The 21,225-nt window shown below is 38.3% G+C and overlaps 1 protein-coding gene across 1 annotated transcript in view; it reads left to right on the top strand.

Annotated features, from left to right (window-relative positions):
• Positions 1 to 21,225, top strand: part of TYRO3 (TYRO3 protein tyrosine kinase) — a 155,206-nt gene that overhangs the window by 37,217 nt on the left and 96,764 nt on the right. The window contains exons 2-5 of the mRNA XM_075192721.1: positions 1,081 to 1,276; positions 2,252 to 2,352; positions 4,773 to 4,946; positions 12,312 to 12,398. Of these exons, the coding sequence (XP_075048822.1) occupies positions 1,081 to 1,276; positions 2,252 to 2,352; positions 4,773 to 4,946; positions 12,312 to 12,398 (558 nt within the window). The remainder of the gene's footprint in view (positions 1 to 1,080; positions 1,277 to 2,251; positions 2,353 to 4,772; positions 4,947 to 12,311; positions 12,399 to 21,225) is intronic.

Genomic DNA, 21,225 nt, shown 5'->3' on the forward strand with positions numbered 1-21,225 from the left:
TGTGTACAATTAAATTGTTCAGTGTGCTGTATGTGGTTAGTTTTATGGTGCCCAGAACAGAATGTCTGAATCTGAAAGCTCTCATTGCACAGATCCAGACCAAGTGACCAGAGAACAATATAAAGTTGACCAGACATGTGCACCTTCCACTTCTGGGTTTGCTGTTGTTGTTAACTAACCAGATATAGAGGTCTCTTTATGAGCCCAGCGCGGTAGCAATCAGTGCGTACCACTGCAAATCGCAGATGTGCTTTAGTGTACCAGGGCTGTTCTGTTAGTCCCAGCATCGAACCACTCCTCAACAAAGACTTGTTTTCTGTTCACCAGCAGCCTAGCACTGCCAGCGAATGGAGAAACTACTATGTGCATAGTGCTTTCTCCTGGGAGAAGCTTCAACTGGATTTGTTTTGAAATACATCGGTAGCATCATCCTGAGAAGGTGTTGCTTTTAGCAGCTTGATTAATTACCTAATGCTGCCTTCCCCGTAGAGGTCTATGGGGATAGCGATAAGAGCCAGCAATTAGGTTAATGCTGGAAAAATCTATAATTTCTCCAGCGTTAACCATTTGATTGGATAAGAAAAGGTGGTGAAAGAGCCTTTGCCAGGTTTACTCTGTCCAGGCTTCCAGTTCCATGCAAGTGAATGCTCAGTAGAGCCGAATTGGGGCCTCCAAGGAGATCTACAATTCTTATGGGTATATTTACTAAACTGTGGGTTTGAAAAAGTGGAGATGTTGCCTATAGCAACCAATCAGATTCTAGCTATCATTTATTTAGTACATTCTATAAAATGACAGCTAGAATCTGGTTGCTATAGGCAACATCTCCACTTTTCAAACTCACAGTTTAGTAAATATACCCCTTAGTGCCTTGGTGGTTTAAATCTGATCAGAGCTTAATTGTTCAGAACAATTCTTTTGTGAAGTCACATACACTGTGCAATGACTGGCGAAAAACCAACCAATATTTTTTTTTAAGGTGAATTTGTAATATTTAAGATAATTAATGAAAGTGCATTGAAAGACTGGTCATTGAGCCAACTTGACTTGTATTCTATCTATTTCTTGTCGTTGATATAGGAAGGGCTACTGGACTGCGGTTTACAGGTCACGGGTACAACCTGACAGTGTCTCAAGGTCATGAAGCCAAGCTGAACTGCAGTTTACTGGGCATACAGGAGCCAGAAATCCAGTGGATGAAGGATGGCGTTCCATTACAGAGTGCTGACCAGATGTACATTCCAGAGGATGAAGATCATTGGATCAGCTTCCTCAGGTGCTGTATCTGGTCCAGGCTGGCTCTACAAATCATGGCCTGTGTATTATTAACAGGCATAAGCAGACTGCACCAACATTTCCATATATAGACACTCGTTTACCCGTACCAAGATAAATATGAAGCTGTGCCAAATGGCATGCACAAGGTCTTTGGTATTCTCAGAACAGATAAAAATATATCGGAGGTGGAACTGTACCATATAGGTTTAAGCAGTATTTCATATCCATGCAAGACTAAATTGGGATTGTATAAATACATTCTGTATGAATAATGGTGTTTAATAATCTCCAATGTAGACTAGAGCTCACGGTCAGTTAATCTCTTGTGTCTCACATTTAGGTTCCTTGAGCCCCTTGGTAGAATTTGAATAGAATAAGTTAGGCACATAAACAGGCTCTTTTAAGTATTCGCTAGCCAGGGTGCCGGATAAGCAAACTGTTAATTGCAGGAATCCTATTTGCTTAGAGTTTAAGTTTATTAATAACTAAACCGTTCCAGATTCCTGATAGACTTAGCAGCCATTGTGGCTCTATGACTACCCAGGTGTCTCAGATTATGTGTTTTCTGAAAAGTCAGGGTGTCCTAAATGCTGAGCAACAGGATCCATGTTCAATTTCACCACCTTTCACTTTACGGGAGATCCAACACTGTGCTGTTTATGAAAGTAGACAATCATCCAATCTAAAGCCAACTTTCATTAAGATCAATGGCTTTCCCCTGCTGTAGAGAAAGGTGGTCGCCTGGAATTCCGGCTATATGTGAGTGCTGAGACGCTGCTAGATAGTGAGTGGTCAGCGTCCTAGGGAAGGGATCCCCACCTAAGTTGTAATATAAGACAAGGGATGCTCTAGTAATATAAAGTGGAAACCTACTTTTTTGCTCCTGTAAAGAACAGTACTGTTACATGGTATAGTGTTATTTATGCACTAACTCAAGAGCACAAATAACCAGTTTATACAACTGTATCTTCAGCTTGAAAAATGTGGAGCGTCCTGATGCTGGAATATACTGGTGTGAGGCAGAGTATAATGGATTGAAGGCAGTGTCAGACTATATCTGGATTGTGGTGGAAGGTAAGTACCCATCTCCCATGTGCATTTATGTATAGTTTGTCCAGGTCATGTCTTATGCCAAATGGTTTCTGTATGCTTTGCTGTTTTTTCTGTTAGTTTCATCCATGTTTTTATTATTCTGCTCTGTACCCATGTTGTCATGTTTACGGTTTTTATGTATGTTATATCTGCGGTCGAAATGGGCTGGTATTCGTTGGTATGCCATATTGTTGCTTCTCCTGCTGCTGTCCTCATTGTAAAACTATTAAATTCCATTCACTTACAGTTTCCATACCGCCACTTCTAAAGTTCCACCTTGACCACTGTCTGTACGACTATGATAGGTGCTATGAAATCTGTGGCCCATACACATAAACAATATTAATACTTTATGGCATGAGAGAGCTACAATGGAGGATCTTAGCACATTTATTAGAATGAGTTTGCCCCTATGTTTCTCAAACTCTCCTATATATAGCAAAACCTACTGAAGCAACAAGTTTGTTTGGCTGGGGGGCAAAACCTGATGTACAGGATGGGAAAGGTGAAGAATGGCAGAAATTAGCTTCACAGTTTACAGCAGTATGAGGTGAAAGTGAGGTTATGCTGTGTGTGCCAAATGTGAGATGGATTATAGTCTGATGGTTTTCAGCTGACTGCATCGAATGACAGTGTTCTGTTTTTAGAATACTGGAATTTCCAGAACTTTAAACAACCACACCGGGTTGAAAATAATGGGTACATTGAACCGTCACACTATAATTTACCCTACAGGTCAGGGCCATGTCCATTAATTATTGTCGATAAATCAAACATGCAACCCAGGCTTCAAGCTAAAATTCTATAATCCATCCAAACAACAATATAAAAAAAATGCTGCCCCTAAAGTCCAATAATATCAATCTCCCAAATCACAGCCACACTTCCAATGCAGTCCCTCTCCACATATTGCTATCTACCTCCTCCATTTATCTCACCACTCCACTGGCTGCCGATACTCTTACTTTATGACCTGCTCAACTTTTTCTTTGATCCTACCTTCCTATTACAGCTCCCATCTACTACAAGGTGCTGTAGAGAGTGAAAGTGCTCAATGTGGCTTCACTGGCAGCTGATTGTGGGATCTTGCTGAAATAAGCAGTTTTCCTCCTCAGCCAGCAGCAGAATCACACTAATGATATATCCTTTCTTCATTAGTATACTGAGCGTGGCCCAGAGCATGTTGTGGTCACAGGCTTGGTTAGAACCATTGTCTTTGCATCTGCTTGTCTAGGTTTTATGTAGTTTGTGGTCTTTTGGTGCAGGACGTAACTGTCTGTGTGTATGAATTCACTGATGGAGGCATATCTATAATTTAGATTAAAACAATTCTAATATTGTAATGTAGAATTTGAATTTAGAAGAATAAGGATCGCCTTACTGCAGATGACTTTATTAATGTAAAGCTGGGTATACACTGCAGAAAAGTTCTCCCACTGCAACACCTTTAACGATTTTACCAACGACTGAAAAAAATAAAAGTCCTGATCAGCATGCCGACCCGTATGCACACACTATACACGTTTTACAATATTTACCTGGAGAACTGTGCTCTTCATCTGCCATAACCATCGGCTGAAAAGATTGTGACTCTGCACACTCCATAGAGGTCTATGTACACTGCCGGTCCTGAGTGCACGCACACTGCAGAATTGGAACAACATTGTTCCATCCTTAAATTACATTTTTAGTCCGGTTTAAAAGGCAAATGAAACGATACAACGTGTTTTGGAACAATGATGGTTCATCGCCGCAGCATGCCCACTAATTCGATATCAGGCCGAGCAGTCGTTTATCATTTGATTGGCCCGATAGTTAGCTGCAAACACTGTAGTGTGTGTCCAGCCTTAGTCTACAGACTGAGTGCTCTTTTTGTACTTATACCTTTGCATAGGTCTTACATGCATGTTCTAAAACTTTGTACCAGCAACCTCTCTTGTGCTACAGGTGTGCACAAGAGGTGTGCTTCTGCAGTTATCATAGACAAATGTGCCAAACTCAGAAAAGTTCTGTCATGTATTGTGGTTTTAAATGACTGTTTTGCAGTCAAATTCAGAAATAAACCAGGTTTGTTATTTTTGAAACGTGATGAGAATTTTTTTGTATATTCATTTAGACAATAAGCTACTTAATGACCATTTCTTTATACGTTAATGCTTCCTATTCATAAACACTATAAGGAAGTTTCACAAAAAAAGTTGTTATACTGGTGAATATTTAGCAATGCTTACTTTAAGATGACTTTTAAAAACTTCTGATCAAGGCTGTAAAATACTTGCAGTGCAGTTGGGAATAGTTTTTTCCGTCATCTTTGACAACCAATACTGTTCTGAATGCAGCCCACTTGGAAATAATAGAAAATCTGCTAATGTAGCCAATTTATTTTTGTAACTTGTACCCAGGTATCCCATACTTCACCACAGAGCCGAAGGACATGGCTGTGTTACCAAACACCTCCTTCAGTATTTCTTGTGCGGCTGTTGGACCACCAGAGCCACTGACTATTATCTGGTGGATGGGAGATTCCCCTGTTCTCAGGAAACCCGAGAATTCCCCGTCTATTCTGGTTGTAGAAGGTGAGTACCTGATATTAATTTTTTGTCACTTCCCTGTTGTTGCCTATGAAAGGAATTCATCCTATACATCAAAGGATCACTGCTGGCAGTAAGGTTTGCCTGGTTTTGCCGGACAACACATTCCCCATATAAAACAACAAAGATTGTGCTGGTGGTTCTGGATGACGATAATAGAAGACAATCACTGCAAAATTTATTTTGTTCTTTGATTAAAGCATTTTTTTTGTTTTTTTTAGTGGTTGATTGTTTATGAAGATTTATGTATTTAAAATTAATATTTTGAGTCAATTTTTAAAAGTTTGTTGAAAATGTATACATTAAAATTAGTTATAGTGTATAATCCTTTTTTTTACAAATATACATACAATCTAGGTTTTTATATAAATCAACCTTATTTTTCTTAGTGTCAATGCAGTGTTTTTATTTTTAATAGCATTGTACCTTTGATAAAACTATTGTTTTGATGGAGAAACTCCTCAGTTTGGGGGAGATAAGTTTAAAAATATGTATATTGTACTGGAGAATGCATTATTTTCTCTATGGTTTGAGCTACAATGAAGACAGATTGATGCGCTCATCCAGTGAAAATAAAAGTATGGTTAACATTAATATAATGGTTAATATTAAACTATTTGTAGCCAACTTTTTACTTTTGTTATCAACACATCAGGCATATGGTTCCTACAGTCTAAAAAAGAGGGGATTATATTAAGGAACATTATTGGATGTTTTGATCAAAGAACCAGTACAAGGAGTGGAACCCATTCTGTGGTCCCTGATTAGACTTCTATATGTGTTCTCTCCCACTTGAGGGTAGATGTACTAAAATATCTGGTACATGCTAGAAAATGATAGCTAGAATCTGTCTGGTTGTTATGATCAACGCCTTCACTTTTCCTAATGCCTAAAGGGCAGGGAATGTTGGTGTATGCGTTCTACATCTGAAAACAATTCCTACTAGGTCCATCTGGGGACCCATATAAAAAGTGAGTATGTGAGTGTGGGTGGGAGGTTTTCTAATTGAGATCTTTTTTTTGGATGTGATCCAACGCAGCGTGAAAGTGGAAAACAAATTTGTCAGGTCTGCTTTTATTGTCACTGATACATAGGTCAAGAAAGTAGAGTGCAAAAGGATGTATTTAGAAATTTTGTAGAAAATCGTGAACACCTGGTCCACCTTTATGTGGGCATGCATGTGAGTCCTGGGTATTATAGGTTGGATATACAGACATTGATTCACATAAAGACATGTTTGACAGCACAATATTCTAGCATTAGTTTGACAGGAGCCTCTACATTGTGCTGTTGGAGGGACTCTGCTCCTTCTTCTATCAAACTATTAGTCTGTGGCTTCCTGCTTGCCTCCGTTTCCCACATCATTCCTCACATCATGTCACTGCCCCTGTCACATGGCGCCTTGTTCTTATTAAGTGGGCCGGTCACTGCCTCCAACAAGATCAACACACCCATCTTGTGAAATACTCTGTGCTACTATGAATATTCCGATGAGCTGGCTCAGGTTGTTCTGTCCTGACCCGTTTCAAAACTAGGGACAGTCAGACAACCAGGAAATGTGCGTTGCCTTAGTCAAATGCACCTTACAAATATCCTTTATCCAACAGTGAGAGAAGCCCCATTCTGTTTTCATTCCACCTCTTATCTTTTATCATATGGACCACTGAAACGTAACATTTCAGATGGATGCATACAGGTAAAAAACCTGTCATTCCAGACCATCAAATCCCACATCTATAGAAGTCCTGCTGCTGTAAATTTACTGACTCTGTCCCTGTGTATAGATGCACTAACCCACACGGTGCATTTCTGTAAGGCAAGACTACAAGACTATCAGTCTCTTTCGACTTCGATAGAGAAGTCCTTCCCTCCTATTGTGGCAACTTGCTGGAAAGGGTGAAATAGAATTATGAATATTTTTCTAAACACTCCCATTTATTTAATGTATGTCTCTCATTTCAGTGGTTGCTGTGAAAGTAGCCTTTCTTAAACAGCAATATCCAAATAGTGACTTGACAAGTTTTAAGGTATAATATACCTTTTGCAGTGGATAACCATTTTTTTTTTGTACTTTGCATGACATATAGCTTGTATGTATTGTTATCTAGAAATACTTACTCTTTTAGTTATTCAACTTTTATCTCTCTTCTCCCTGGTGGATTCTTAATGTTTGTACCATTCCATGCATAGGGGAAGAAGGCAGTCTATAATTATGGCATCAGCCACGAGTAAATAGGTAATTTAAGGTAATTGCACTAATTAATTTCTGTTTAATGCACACTGTCAACTAGTAGAAATATGATGATCAAACATCAGAATCTAATTTAGTTATCATCAAACATCCGTATTAGTCATTAGTTGTACTATTGGGTCTGATGCTGAACCTGACGTAGTTAAGCATTATAGTCACTTGTCCGCGTCAATACACTTTATCATTTCAAATAAGACCTGAATTGACTTTGATGCCTGACTTTGTCATTCATGGTATCACAGCAGAACATTTGAATCATGGTACTCAACAAGTCTGTGCTTCCTCGCAACATAGTGTATTATGTTCTTAGTAAATGATCCTACCAACAGTTAATTCTTCTGAACCCTGCATGCACTGTTGCAATTGAAGCAAAGCAAACATTTCTCCGAATTTTTGTGTGTACTCCATTCACCTACATTTTATTTTTTAGGCTGTCCTTGTAACAGGGCCTTTAATACATTTTTTGAGAGCGCTTGTTAAATGCTTTAAAATAGCAAGAGTGTGTGTGAGGCCTTCAGAACAAAAAAATGAGATGATGCTGACAAGTGACAGCGACAAGTGTCATTGTCAAAAGTCAGTGTGAGGTTTCACTTCATAGTAAGAATTGGTTTGACACTGACAGTTAGGTGTTAGGCATCAGACATTTAAAAGAGATGCAATTCCCCTGTTGGATTATGACATTTGATGATGTCCTTATATGGACACTGTAAACTAGGCAAGCCCTGATATTTTAAAAGTTTATAGACTAAAGAATACATTTACATTCACAGGTATGTTTGTAAAAGTTTTCATATAATGACAGAAAAATATTTCATTTTGTAGCCTTTGCAAAAGTTAATTTTGTTTTTAATAAACTCCTGGAACTAATGCATATATATGTAATAACTGCTGCAAACAGAGCCGTAACTTAGGATTCTAGCGCCTGGGGCGAGAAAGACAAATACCACCCCCCTAGCCCTCAATTTTAACCAAATGAACCTAAAACATTCCTAAATTGCGCCCCCTTTCAGCGTTGCGCCCCTGGGCGGTCGCCCCCTATCGCGCAGCCCTAGTTACCGCCCTGGCTGCAAAGAACGTTAAGTATTTCTACTTAAAACCACTAAGTTCAGTGGCTTTAAAAAAAAAAAAACAATGAGGGGAGACAGTCAACAATAAAACATACCTCTCACTTACACAATGCAGACATTTTTTTTTTTTGGACAGTGCAGCCTATTAATTTGCTTATGCCTCAGTGATGTCTCTGCTTCATACCTGACAACATTCCCAATTGGAAATTTGGGGTGCACTAGGACACGATCCACCACATCCATTTTGGGTTTGGCTACCAAAATCTGGGCTGTTTGCAGGCATGTTCCTAGTGGTATAGCCCAGACAATGGCTCAAAGTCAGGTATACTTAAAATAAGCTGCCATTGGCGCATTGTAAAAATATGCATTTATAAGGGCAGCACCGTGGCGTAGTGGTTAGCACTTCTGCCTTACAGCGCTGGGGTCATGAGTTAAATTCTCGACCATGGCCTTATCTGTGAGGAGTTTGTATGTTCTCCCCGTGTTTGCGTGGGTTTCCTCCGGGTGCTCCGGTTTCCTCCCACACTCCAAAAAAAAACATACTAGTAGGTAAATTGGCTGCTAACAAATTGACCCTAGTCTGTGTCTGTGTGTGTGTCTGTGTGTTAGGGAATTTAGACTGTAAGCCCCAATGGGGCAGGGAGTGATGTGAGTGAGTTCTCTGTACAGCGCTGCAGAATTAGTAGCGCTATATAAATAAATGGTGATGATGAAGTGTGTTTTGTAAATTCTAAACAAATACCTTCTATAGCTCTAAATGATAATTATGAAAAGGCCTATAGCAGCAGTGATTATAAATCCATCTCAAGTTCTTTTACATGTCACTACAAATAGTAGTTTAAAAAAAAAAAGAAAAGTGACCAGTTAGATGAAATATTCATAATTAATCAAAATATTAATAATTACGTTGTCAGATGAATTGCACAGAGCCTCGTTCATTGTACTGCGATGAGACGATCTCTTTTGAGGACAAAGGGATGTTGCCATTCATCCAGATTTCTTTTCATTTCTGACAGAGGCTTCTGTTGTAAAATAGTATTTCATAACACCTGTCAAACAAACCAGGTTTACCTGTTTCCACGTCTGTCTGTTGTGCGCTCTGTAAGAAACAATACTTTAAAGCCTTTAACATAAACCCGACAATGGATGTGATAGAGTCTCTGGAGAATTGTGTATGCAGCAGTTAATTCTGCAAAACAAGTGGGCTGGTAACGTAAAACACACATCTCATACTTCATTGCAGGTTTATCCAAGATTACAGATACTGCTATATGAGGAAGAGCTCCAGCTGTGGGCAGTGACTAAATCCTACCGTGTGTACTATAAATAGGACTGAACTAATACAACAACTAATGTGACATTTCTGTTTGCTTTATTTATTTATTATATAGCATAGGGGCATAATCTAGCTTTGTGGACAGGAAACACTAATTCACTATAGGCACGTCCGCTAACAGCGGAGTCAAACAATATGCTTGGGGTACCTTTAAATTCCCTTTAATTCCTTGTTGCAGGGTATTCTGCTCTATTTAACCTGTTAATGCCACCCTGTCCATTTTGCACTACACATTACATTAATACCCCATCTGTCACATGCAAAATAATTTAAATCTACAAAAAAAACAAAACAACAACAAAAAAACTTCCTAACAGCTATGACAAATGTATTTGCGAACTGGTTTTTTTTTTTTTTTTTGCTCTAGTCTATTCCTTATTATACTAGACATAATTTAATAATTGGAGTCTGATTGCTCATTTATACCTATCCACATTTTCACACATAACTGAATGAAAATCCCATTAAAGTATGTCTGCTAAGAGTTAATGGTGTCATTCCCACCATTGTAATTTAAAATAATAACTCCAAGTTCAGCAAAACCTATTTGTCCTGCGATAACATGCACTAGTACAATAGATGGTACTGGTAAAAGTCCAACCACGACAGCACATGGAAAATGCATGAAGCACGTCTTAGTTTTCATGTGTTTTTACACACTTACGTGCACGTGTGTGAACGAGCCCGGAGTCTATCCAATTCATACCACATTGCAGGTAAATCTTTAGCCACACACTAGCAAAACCTGTTTAGCGTTGAGCTGAAGATATGTGAGTGGCAAATTAACAGGTTCACACAATGCAAGAATTTGGATGGAATCCATTGTTCAGATCTGTTGAACAAATAGGACAGTAGACATTAAAGCAATGGCTCAGAGTGAATTGTACTGGTTGTTTGTGTGTTTTGGTGATTACAGGAGCTGCGTAAACATTTTTCTGGTATAAATCATAAAAATTGCACGTTGAGCTCTGCTATAACCTGTAAGTGTACACTGCGGAAAGCAGTGGTAGAACCTGACCTCTGCACACTTTATGATTTCTGAATACCACCATCTTCTGTTTCCTGGGCCTCCACATCTGACCCCCACTTTAATGCTTCTCATTCCCAAAATCTTGTTTTCTTCCCTGACCCTCCTTCTGCTACAGGTCTTCAGTCTTGACACAGTTCCAACCCAGTCTCCTTTTGTTACCTTTTTTTTTTCTTTTTTCTTTATCTAGCTCGTACCATCCTACCAATTCGGTGTCCTGAGCAACCTCTGCACTTTTTGTAGATGTACACAGCACTCTTAGCTCCTTCTGGGTGTGTCTTTCTGCTCTATCATCTGCGGTGCCAACTGCGAAGGGGAAAGTGAGCCGATAGCTGATACTGTGCTTTGCATTGTTGGAGATGGAGACTCTTTAGCACTTGTAATGCGGAGTGCAACGTCCATCATTGTAACCCTAAAATATTATATTTATATTTTGTATGCTTTGTAGACAGACAATGAATTCTCAACTCCCGCCTTCATGATTTATCCTGCTCTGTTCCCAACCTCTGGAATGCATTCACACTCCCAATTAGACTATCCAACATACTCCAAGTCTTCAAACATGCACTTTAAAACTCATCTGTTGATTGAAGTCTACCAGCCGTCCTCCTAACTTTTCAGCCGCCACCTACCCTACCTCTGCACCCCCACTCCGTTTCATCCTTTCTGTGTCTGCCCATCCCCTCCAGAATGTAAGCTCTAACGAATAGGGCCGTCTCTCCTAGTTTTTGTTTTTTCCTTACCTAATTATGTAATTTTGCAGTTTTTTAATGTAATTATGTAAATTAGTATTTAATTTGGTCACTTTAGTACTTTTGTTATTTGTCTTTTTGTTGTATATTCTAACCTCATTTTATACACTGTGGAAGCCTATTGGCGGCTCATAAATAAAAGATAATCACAATAATCTACCAATCAAATGGAGCCACCTAGCGGGCACATCATTATAAACAGTGGCAGAATATTTGTGTTCCTTCACCAAGTGCAAGCACAAACGCTTTTTAATAGGGCATGATTTAGGCTTTGAAGTTCCCTTGTTTTTATCCATAAGAGATTATTTGCATTCAAAATCGGGAGCTACAACATATGGGTAGGATGGAGGGAGTAAAAGATATCTATGTATTGTTTGCTAAAAATGCATTTAACAAAATCTCCGTTTCACTCTGGAGCAACATACACAATATCTGCAAATGTAACTTTTAAGAAAATTAAAGTTGAAAAATGCTTTAGTTAGCTTGCTTCGTTTCCAACATCAGAATTTCGACTCTAGAAAAGACTGTTCTTTAAAATATCTATATTACTTAGCTGATTGTATTTGTAAGCTATACAGAAGTGGAAGTTGCTCAATCAATTTTTTAGTTGGCACTCTGCCCTACCGAGAAAACATGGAAAAGGGACAATATTTTTTATTTTCTGTATGTCAATCTGCTGTTAGGGTATAAAATATATCGATCATGTAGTAGTGGACATGTTCATGAATCTAGCCTAAAGATTTCCGTAAGTAAATTCTAACCTATATAGTACAGAGCAAGATACTGTATGGTTGACCACACATCTATAGAATAAGGACAGATTCTGAGAACAGCATACAAGATTAGTATGGTGGTGTTTACAATGCAGATTGAGTCTGTATGCAGCCATAACGTTTTCTGTCTTATTTTGTTCTCAGGGATTCGTCAAACTACGGTGTTCTCTTGTGAAGCTCACAACTCAAAGGGGGTGTCATCATCCAGAGCTGCTATTGTTCATGTTAAAGGTGAGAGATTTTGCTTCATAAAACCATAATATGACATTTATTTTTTCATCCAAAAACGGTATATCGTGGCGTGAAGATATTCAAAGCAAGCACACTGTTTTTCTTTAAATAATAATATGCTCTATATCATTTTAGTAGCAAATACATTTGAACATAGTCAAATGAACATTACACTGCAACCCCAGAAATTTATAAGTGAACATAGTTTTCCGATCCTGACATATAGCCAGCAGACCCCTCAAGTCAATAGCACACATCTCACATCTGTCCTGATGATCCTAAATTCCCAAAGATCCATCCACTTATTCACAGTGTCACTCCTTGTATCTTACATCTAGAATCCACTCCTGATATTCTGTAGCTGAAGGAGGATTTTTCCACTTGATAGCAATGGGATGTTTCACTGCTATCTATGGCAAGTTATTTTGCTTTATTAGGGCTATCCTGAAGCCCACATCCCACCAGAAATTTAAAAGGTGCCCGTGACTGTGGAATTTGAAACGTGGATAATAATTGACCAATAGGATCATGTTACGAAGTATTTGCAAAAACAATAAACATATTAAGTTCCTTTCTCCACCACAGAATGGAAATTTTGGGAGAATGGAAAGTATTGATATAGCACCCACCATATAATAATTGGAAATAATATTTTTATACTGTGGGCAAATTGAGGATTTTGTGTCCATTTCCAGATTTTAGACAAGGGGGTATATTTACTAAACTGCGGGTTTGAAAAAGTGGAGATGTTGCCTATGGCAACCAATCAGATTCTAGCTGTCATTTTGTTGAATGCACTAAATAAATGAAAGCTAGAATTTGATTGGTTGCCATAGGCAACATCTCCACTTTTTCAAACCCGCCGTTTAGTAAATCTAGCCCCAAATCTCTAGGCTAATGCCCATCCCCAGCTCCTGCTTCCCCTTAACAATAATGCTGTCTTCTTGGACTTGGCCCTCTGGATATGTATTGGACAGTGACCTACAGTACCGATTTCTGGCTCATTTCCAAACTTTTCTTTTACTTATATCACTACCGTGTCTGCTAAAATGATTAACGCAAACCTGCTCAGGCTGGGTATACACTACATTGTTTTTAGCTAACTATCTGCCCAATCAATACATGACCTTTCAGCCCGATATTGCATTAGACTAGGTATTACACTACACTACAGAATTTTCTGACCAATGTGTTACTTACAATGATTTTACCTACAACTGAATTTCCAATCAGTCTGCCGATTCATGTGTACACACTTTACATGATTTACCTTCTGATCTGTGCTCTTCAGCAGTGTAGTCAGTCATTCCTGTCACACTGATTATAACACACAAACTAAACTTTGACTTTTCCACAATCTGATTATAAATTTCGTTAGCTTCTGTGACTCTGAAATTAAATATTCAGTCTCAGAACAAACGGACAAATTAATCCACCTACAGCACTTTCTACATTTACCAACACAGACACCGTGACAGGTTCCTGCTCTCTCTCTGGGCAGACAGTCGTGTGGGTGCATACACACTGCAAGATCGTAAGGTGGTTGAAACGAGATTTTTAGTCCTACCGACCTATCAATTGAAACAACGATTGATCCTTTGGAATGACTGTCTTTCGTCGTGCAACACAATAGCCAGCCAAACGGTCGTTTATCTGATCTTTGGCCCGATAATTGGCTAAAAAAACTGTAGTGAGTACCTAGCCTTAGTGTGTATACTTAGACGATGAACAATAGCCGTTCCAAAGCACCGACCATCGTGTGATTTGATTGTTCAGCAGAACTATAAATCTTGTTCAGCTTTGGAACAACATCCTTCCAATCCTGCAGTGTGTGAGCACTCACAATTAGGATCGCTATAGAGTTTACAGTCATGGTCGCCATGCTGATCGGGATTTTTTTTTTTTTTTCAGTCGTTAGTAATATCGTTGTAGAGAACGCATTGGTCCGTGTATCCAGCCTTAGAAATACCCCATTCAAACAATAGCATTGATATGTTAATTTATTTCAAGTCTGTGCTCCAGATCTTTTTGCATGAAAGCATTGCTCTGTAATAGTGTTCTCCCACCTCTCATCTGTTAATGATAAACCTTTTACATTTTGAAATGTGGGAAAACCTGGCTTATCATGGGGAAAATGTCTCTTGTGTGTTGTTACCCATCCAGCAAAGGTTTAAATTCCATGACCAATATTAATTAAACCTCTGTAACTAGTTGTTGGTTTGGAACAAAGAGAATCTTTTGGCAAAACTTAATGTATGGTCACTTAGCAACCTATCCCCAAATCCTTTCCTGGCCATAAATGAAATAAATATGGGGTAGTTCTGCTCTTGTTCGTCAGGGGATGGTGGTATATACATGCATGCATACATACATACATACGGCGTTGGGGGCGAACATACGTACACTCTTGTGTATAAGCCATCTACAGTGAAAACTAGGTAGTGGAGTTCTATTTGCAGACAGGCCCAATGGGTCCATTACATCCATTAAGACAAAATACCTGCAAAATTTGAATCTACTTTAGAAACCAACTATGTTTTTGTTAAAGAATATTCACATTTATCTCTAGTAAATTCTATTCTTATTTCTCTCATGTGTTCCTATTTTCTTTTCCAGTAAAAAAAACCTTTGTTTCCCAATCAAGGGCAAAACATTTTTGACCTGATTGATGTTCAGACATAAGTCCGTTTGTGTGCAGTATTTTGCGTGAAATAGCTCTGCCTGCCAAGAAATGGACTTTACGCCAATGAACGCAACTGCATGCAATTCGTAACTTAACATAAATGACACTTACGAGCCATAATGGGGGAGGGAGAGGCGGATTAACGTAGGTGATGTACAATACCGAGGCAGCCGACTCAAGTCCTGGGTTTCTCTCGATAGCTAGCACAGAACATGTGTTTGTATGTTTTTTTTAATATATATATATATATATATATATATATATATATATTTATATAATCTGCATTGACTGTCAACATAATGAACAATGCAGTAGAAAATCTGTGGTATGCGTAAGAATATAAAAGAACCGTAAGCTTTGAACCACTTAGCGGGTTGCAAAACAAAGACAGAACCAGGACATTTCCATTTTATGTTTATATCATTTAAAAGGAGAGGGATTTAAGCACATTTTATGTACAGTACACATTAATAACCTCTCTATGTACTTGATATAAAATAAAATTAAAATCCATATTTTTATTAATAATTATACTGTTATGCGTTCATTTATATTATAATATTATATATATTATTTGTTTTTTATGTGTTCTGATGTGACCTTTTTATTGAACTGAACGCTGCACGCTTGTGTGTGTATACTCCAGTCAATTCTATCTGTCTCCATATGGCAAGTAACTTTTAGACAGAGCATACTTATACCCAGATTGAAATTGATATCACATTGGGATACATTTGGGGGGTGTATTTACTAAACTGCGGGTTTGAAAAAGTGGAGATGTTGCCTATAGCAACCAATCAGAGTCTAGCTGTCATTTATTTAGTACATTCTACAGAATGACAGCTAGAATCTGATTGGTTGCTATAGGTAACATCTCCACCTTTTCAGACCCGCAGTTTAGTAAATATACCCCTTGGACTTGAGTGTAGTTCTGACCATATTCATGTTCTGTGCTCTATTATTTTTTTTAAAAAAAATATTGCTAGTTGTACACCAGGACTTGAATCTGGCCCTTTGTAGGTAGATATTCTGACTTCCTATGAGCCTGTTTCACTATATAAAGACCCAACAGCAAAGCATTAACCCAAAGAGCCTGCCATACTTATAGCAAACTTTTAATTCAGAATGTTTCTTTTCCCATAATTCAAGCTCTTATTGGGAATATACGTTTATAATTGTTTTACTACACTTAACATCCGGAGAGAAGCGAGGGTTTGGTTTGATAGGTGAAACTAAATTCAAGTTATGTGGGTGTCTCTGTTCTAAAAATATAGTATTATTGTTGGTGTCTATTGTTGGTTTTGTTACATTTAGAACGCTCTAACCCATTGTTGTTGCTTTAATGTTGCCTTGCTGTTTAATCCAACCTTGAATTATTTCAGTAGATAAATCTGTCGTGATTGTCAGCAGTTTGTTTTTTTTTGTTTTTGATGGCTTTTATCTTTTACCTGTTTGACAGACTTTTTGAGTCTGTGGCTGAACTTAGAAACGCATAATATACAAAACCGATTTCTACAAAAGCTGTAAAATGCATGTAAACAATGCATACTTTTTGTGTGTCTGTGTGAAAGCAGTAATTACACAGTACTTTTCATTTTCAACAAAATGTATGCTGAACGGACCTGATATGTTTCAACATGCCTGTTTTTATGTTAACAACAATTGTGTGCACGTAAGTTAACAAACATTGATATTTACCTAGAATTTCATCAGCAAATTATGTTTTGTGTTCATCTGATTAAAAATTTACATAAACCTACAATGTATCTTAGTGATTTTGGGACAATTGGTGCTGATGGCCTGATGAGGACTGGTAATAGGAGGAGATTTGTACTGTCGAATAAAGGTTCTGTGTTCTCTGTTGAACGCCTCAGTCTGAACAAACTTTTTTTTTTTATTTCCCACAGTGACTGTGCTGTAAACCGTTTATACTGTTTAATTTCTACAATTTTCATTTTTTATTTTTTTTTAATGAGGATCAGTAGAGATGATCAAACTGCCCACATTTTCCTCAAACCCATTCAGTGAATTGGTTCTTAAATTAGATAAAATAACCAGAATGTTTAAAATTTTATCATTTAGTCTTTTCTTTTTTTTTTTGCTTTTTTAACTCAAAACTATTTTTATTAAAATTTCCCCCCCCCCCCAAGAAATATACACCAGCAATCACAGTTCAAACGGCAGGTAAACGCATCAGGTATCATGAACAAATACACATCAAACCAAAAAAGACAAAAATGGGGGTAAACTACGAACTAAAGAAAAAAAGTGGAGGGAGGGATGTCACCGGGAGCCGCCCCCAAGAGGGATGTCAATGGACTGCATGGAGGGCCATTCGTATGGTCTGCCCAGAAGAAGAAACATGAGCCCTAGAGGGTGAGGCTACAACCATATGAGAAGCGTAATAGACTAGGTGAACCACTTCATCGGGGTGGGGGGGCACTGAAGTGGAATACTTGAAGACAATAGTTTCACAGAACTATGCTGGGTCTTTGTTATAATTTTGAAGAGAGGTGGAGGAACTGGACTTTTCCATTGCTGAGCGATAGCTGCTCTAGCGGCAATTAAAATATGACCCGCAATCTACCAGTGGTTAACCGAGAAATCTGGTTGGTATAGTTGGAGAAGGGCCAGAGATGGTTGTTATAGCTAATGACGTTACTTGTCGGATTAATCCAAACACTAAACATTAATTTTGGGGCAAGTTCAGAAATTGTGGAAGAGTGATCCAACTTCCCCACACTCGCTCCAACAGGACTGGGATACCGTGGGCCAAATCTTATGCAATTTAACTGGGGTGTAATATAATCTATGAATCATTTTAATGAGCATCTCCGAGTGGTTAATGCATCTCACCATCATGTATACTTTCTTGAAAATATGATCCCAGTCCTCATCCGCCAGGGGGTGACCAAGGTCAGATTTCTACTGCACTAGGACTTGCAGCTTACAGTGCTCGGGCGCTGTCGGGAAACATTGGTACCAGGTGTATATACCCTCAGCATGGAAATGTGAGTCAATCGGGAGCCTCACTACCGGCAGGGAGGGGGACGCAGTAGAGATGGGCAGGACTGCTGCGACTTGATCCAGTGGCATATATAATTGTTATCATTTTGTTTTATTTTTTTTAAAGGGAGACAGTTGAACAGTTACATTTTTTCTATTTAAAATATTATTTCAATAATGTTTTGTAAAAAATAAATATTAATGAAAGCTGCATAATTATACCCATAGTTCATATTGTGGTCTGCTGATGATTGTACTGCAAATACGTTTGAGTCCTTCGAACCGGTGAGATGTGAACAGATTACAAACCAGTTCAAAATTTTCATCCATCTCTAAAGATCAGCCCTTATAGCTTGACACACTAGGGCTATACTTCTTCCCATTTGCAGATTATAATATGGCCAGAGTCAAACACTTGGCGCTTTGTCAGTAACCACTGTCATTACTGGCAAAGGAAATCCGTGTTTCTGAAATCGGTGTAAAAAACTGACACTTATTTTTATTTTAATTGTGTTCTGGTTATATTTGCAAAAATTGGGATGCAAGTTTGTTTTTGCATTGATTGCCTGTGCGTGTTTGTGCATTCAAGCTCAACAGTAAATAAATAAATAAACTCACAATTATTCATGTGGAGATTGCACAAGGTTGCAGAGAATAAAGTAATTTTACAGAGGTTTCAGAAAAAGTGAGGATCTGTGGGGATTTAATTGGTATAATTCATAATTTTACCTGGAATTCCAAGTCCTTATTGTTCTTGGCACCTTCTTGTAATCACTCTTTAATTCCCTGTGCATGTCAAATGCCATCTTGTGTAAAAGCTAGTTGCCATATGTCCGTGAATGGTCATCTACAATCATTGTTTCTTTTTTTCTATTGGCAGTCACTTCAAATATCTTCACCTTAAACACTGTACAATTTGTTTTCACAATACAATCCTATTATTGCAAATTATCTATGTAAATGATCTAAAGATTACCCCACACACTAAGGCTGGGCATACACTGGAGGTTTATCAGCCAATTATCGGGCCAGGCACCCGATAAACGAGCGCTCGCCCACATATCGCGTAAGTGTTTATACTTACACAATGAACCACCGTTGTTCCAAAGTGCCGATTGTCATTTCATTTGGTTGGTCGTACTGTTTAATAATCTCGTTCCATCATGTAGTGTGTATGGACTCACAATCTCCATAGAGTTTACAGAGTTATGGTCTTTCCAGTTGATGCTTGCGATGAACATGTCCTGGTGACTAACTGTGGAGTGCGCTGTAGATGAAATAAATTGTTCTAAATTGACTGAATATTTTGTTTGAGTCACAGACGCTAACTAAATATATTATGGCATGTGGATAGCTATAACAAGGCGCTATTAATCAGTGTGACATAAATGAATGAATGCATGTTGTGATGTCGTTCTCAAAACAGTTATAAGACCAAATTGTCTAGTATGTGTGAATTGCCCGACCGATCGGACCTTCAGTTGTAGATATAATCGTTGTAGAAAACAGCTTGGTCAGAAAATTCTCCAATGTGTACCTAGCCTAAGGATTTTGGATCTACAGATCTACTGACCATTCTAAAATATTATGTACAATCGTTCAGCACACGTGCTACATTGTCAAAAAAATCTAATTTATCTAGTCCTAATTATATGCGATCTGATATTATTGCTGATCAAATTGGATTGGGTGGCTCCAACATAACCAATGATTTCTCAAAATCTAATGCCTTGTAAAGTGTAGGCTCAGTGGCTTCTTGTAATTAAAGAAATTCTGTGCGAGTCTCTTGCTCAGTAGAACTAAATATTATCTGAAATGTTGCCATATATACAGTATTTTAAGATCATTGATCATTTAAACTCAAACACACTGCAGTTTTCATTAAGCCTCATTGTGATTGATAGATTACATGACATTGGCAGTAGGTCATGTGGTGGGAGGGGCTAAACTAGTGTTCACCTTCGCTCCATAGCTCCTTCATGCTTTGATGTCAGATTTGTTTATCTTATGATAAAATACCTGCTATGTTATTACAACTAGGGAAGGGAGAACATGATAGAAACTTTCAAATATATTAAGGGTCTTAACAAGGTACAGGAGGAAAACATTCTTCAAAGGAAGAGAAGTACTAGAACACAGGGACATGCACTGAAACTGGAGGGAAGTAGGTTCAGAGGAAATTTGAGGAAAAATTACTTCACAGAAAGGGTAGTAGATAAGTGGAATAGCCTCCCATCAGAGGTGGTATAGGCTAATACAGTAGAGCAATTTAAACATGCTTGGGATAGACATAAGGATATCCCTACAAAGAATAAAGCCTCAAGTAAGGTTTGTGGTTCCCACAGGTTAATAAAACAACGGTCAGACTAGATGGGCCAAGTGGTTCTTATCTGCCGTCAAAGTCTATGTTTCTATGTTTAAATTATCACTGAAATGAAGGGTAATATGTGGCCCATTTGAAGGTGATAGAGCTGCCCCGTGCGGCCTCTGAAGTGTGTTGTGTTGCCTATCACTGGTCTATACATTGCTCAGCCCAGGGAGGCTGTTGCCCCTGATAACCAGAAGGAAGCCTTTAGCGCAAACTACAATTTACATGAATGGAAAATGGGGCTGTATATTGCAAATGATTGCCTTGAGCTAGATACTGAAGTATGCTCTTTGGGGCACAACAAAGGCATGTGGAGTTTACTTTTAAAATAAAAGTATAAACAAATGTATATTTTTTATTTTTTATGGAAGAGAATGGTGTTTCAGTAGCTAGAAATGTTTTGAAGCTCACAAGTAAATTGAGCTGTAAATTTGGAGTACATTTGTGTTGTGAAGAAATCGGTCATATATTCTGTACACTTTTAATAAATAAATGGATCCTTAGGTGATGACCCATCCCCTATCACTAATATATCTATCTCAGTCAATATCATCATCATTTATAAAGTGCCAAGAATTCCAAAGTGCAGTACAGAGAATATCTGTCCCTGCTTACAGTCTAAATTTCCTAACATACAGATTAAGTTTAATTTTGTCATGAGCCAGTTAACTTACCAGTATGTTTTTGGAGTGTGGGAGGAAACTGGAGCACCCGGGAGGGAACCCACACAAACTCGGGGACAAAATATAAACTCCACACCGATAAGGTCG

Source organism: Mixophyes fleayi, chromosome 12, assembly GCF_038048845.1.
Source record: "Mixophyes fleayi isolate aMixFle1 chromosome 12, aMixFle1.hap1, whole genome shotgun sequence".
Taxonomy (NCBI): domain Eukaryota; kingdom Metazoa; phylum Chordata; class Amphibia; order Anura; family Limnodynastidae; genus Mixophyes; species Mixophyes fleayi.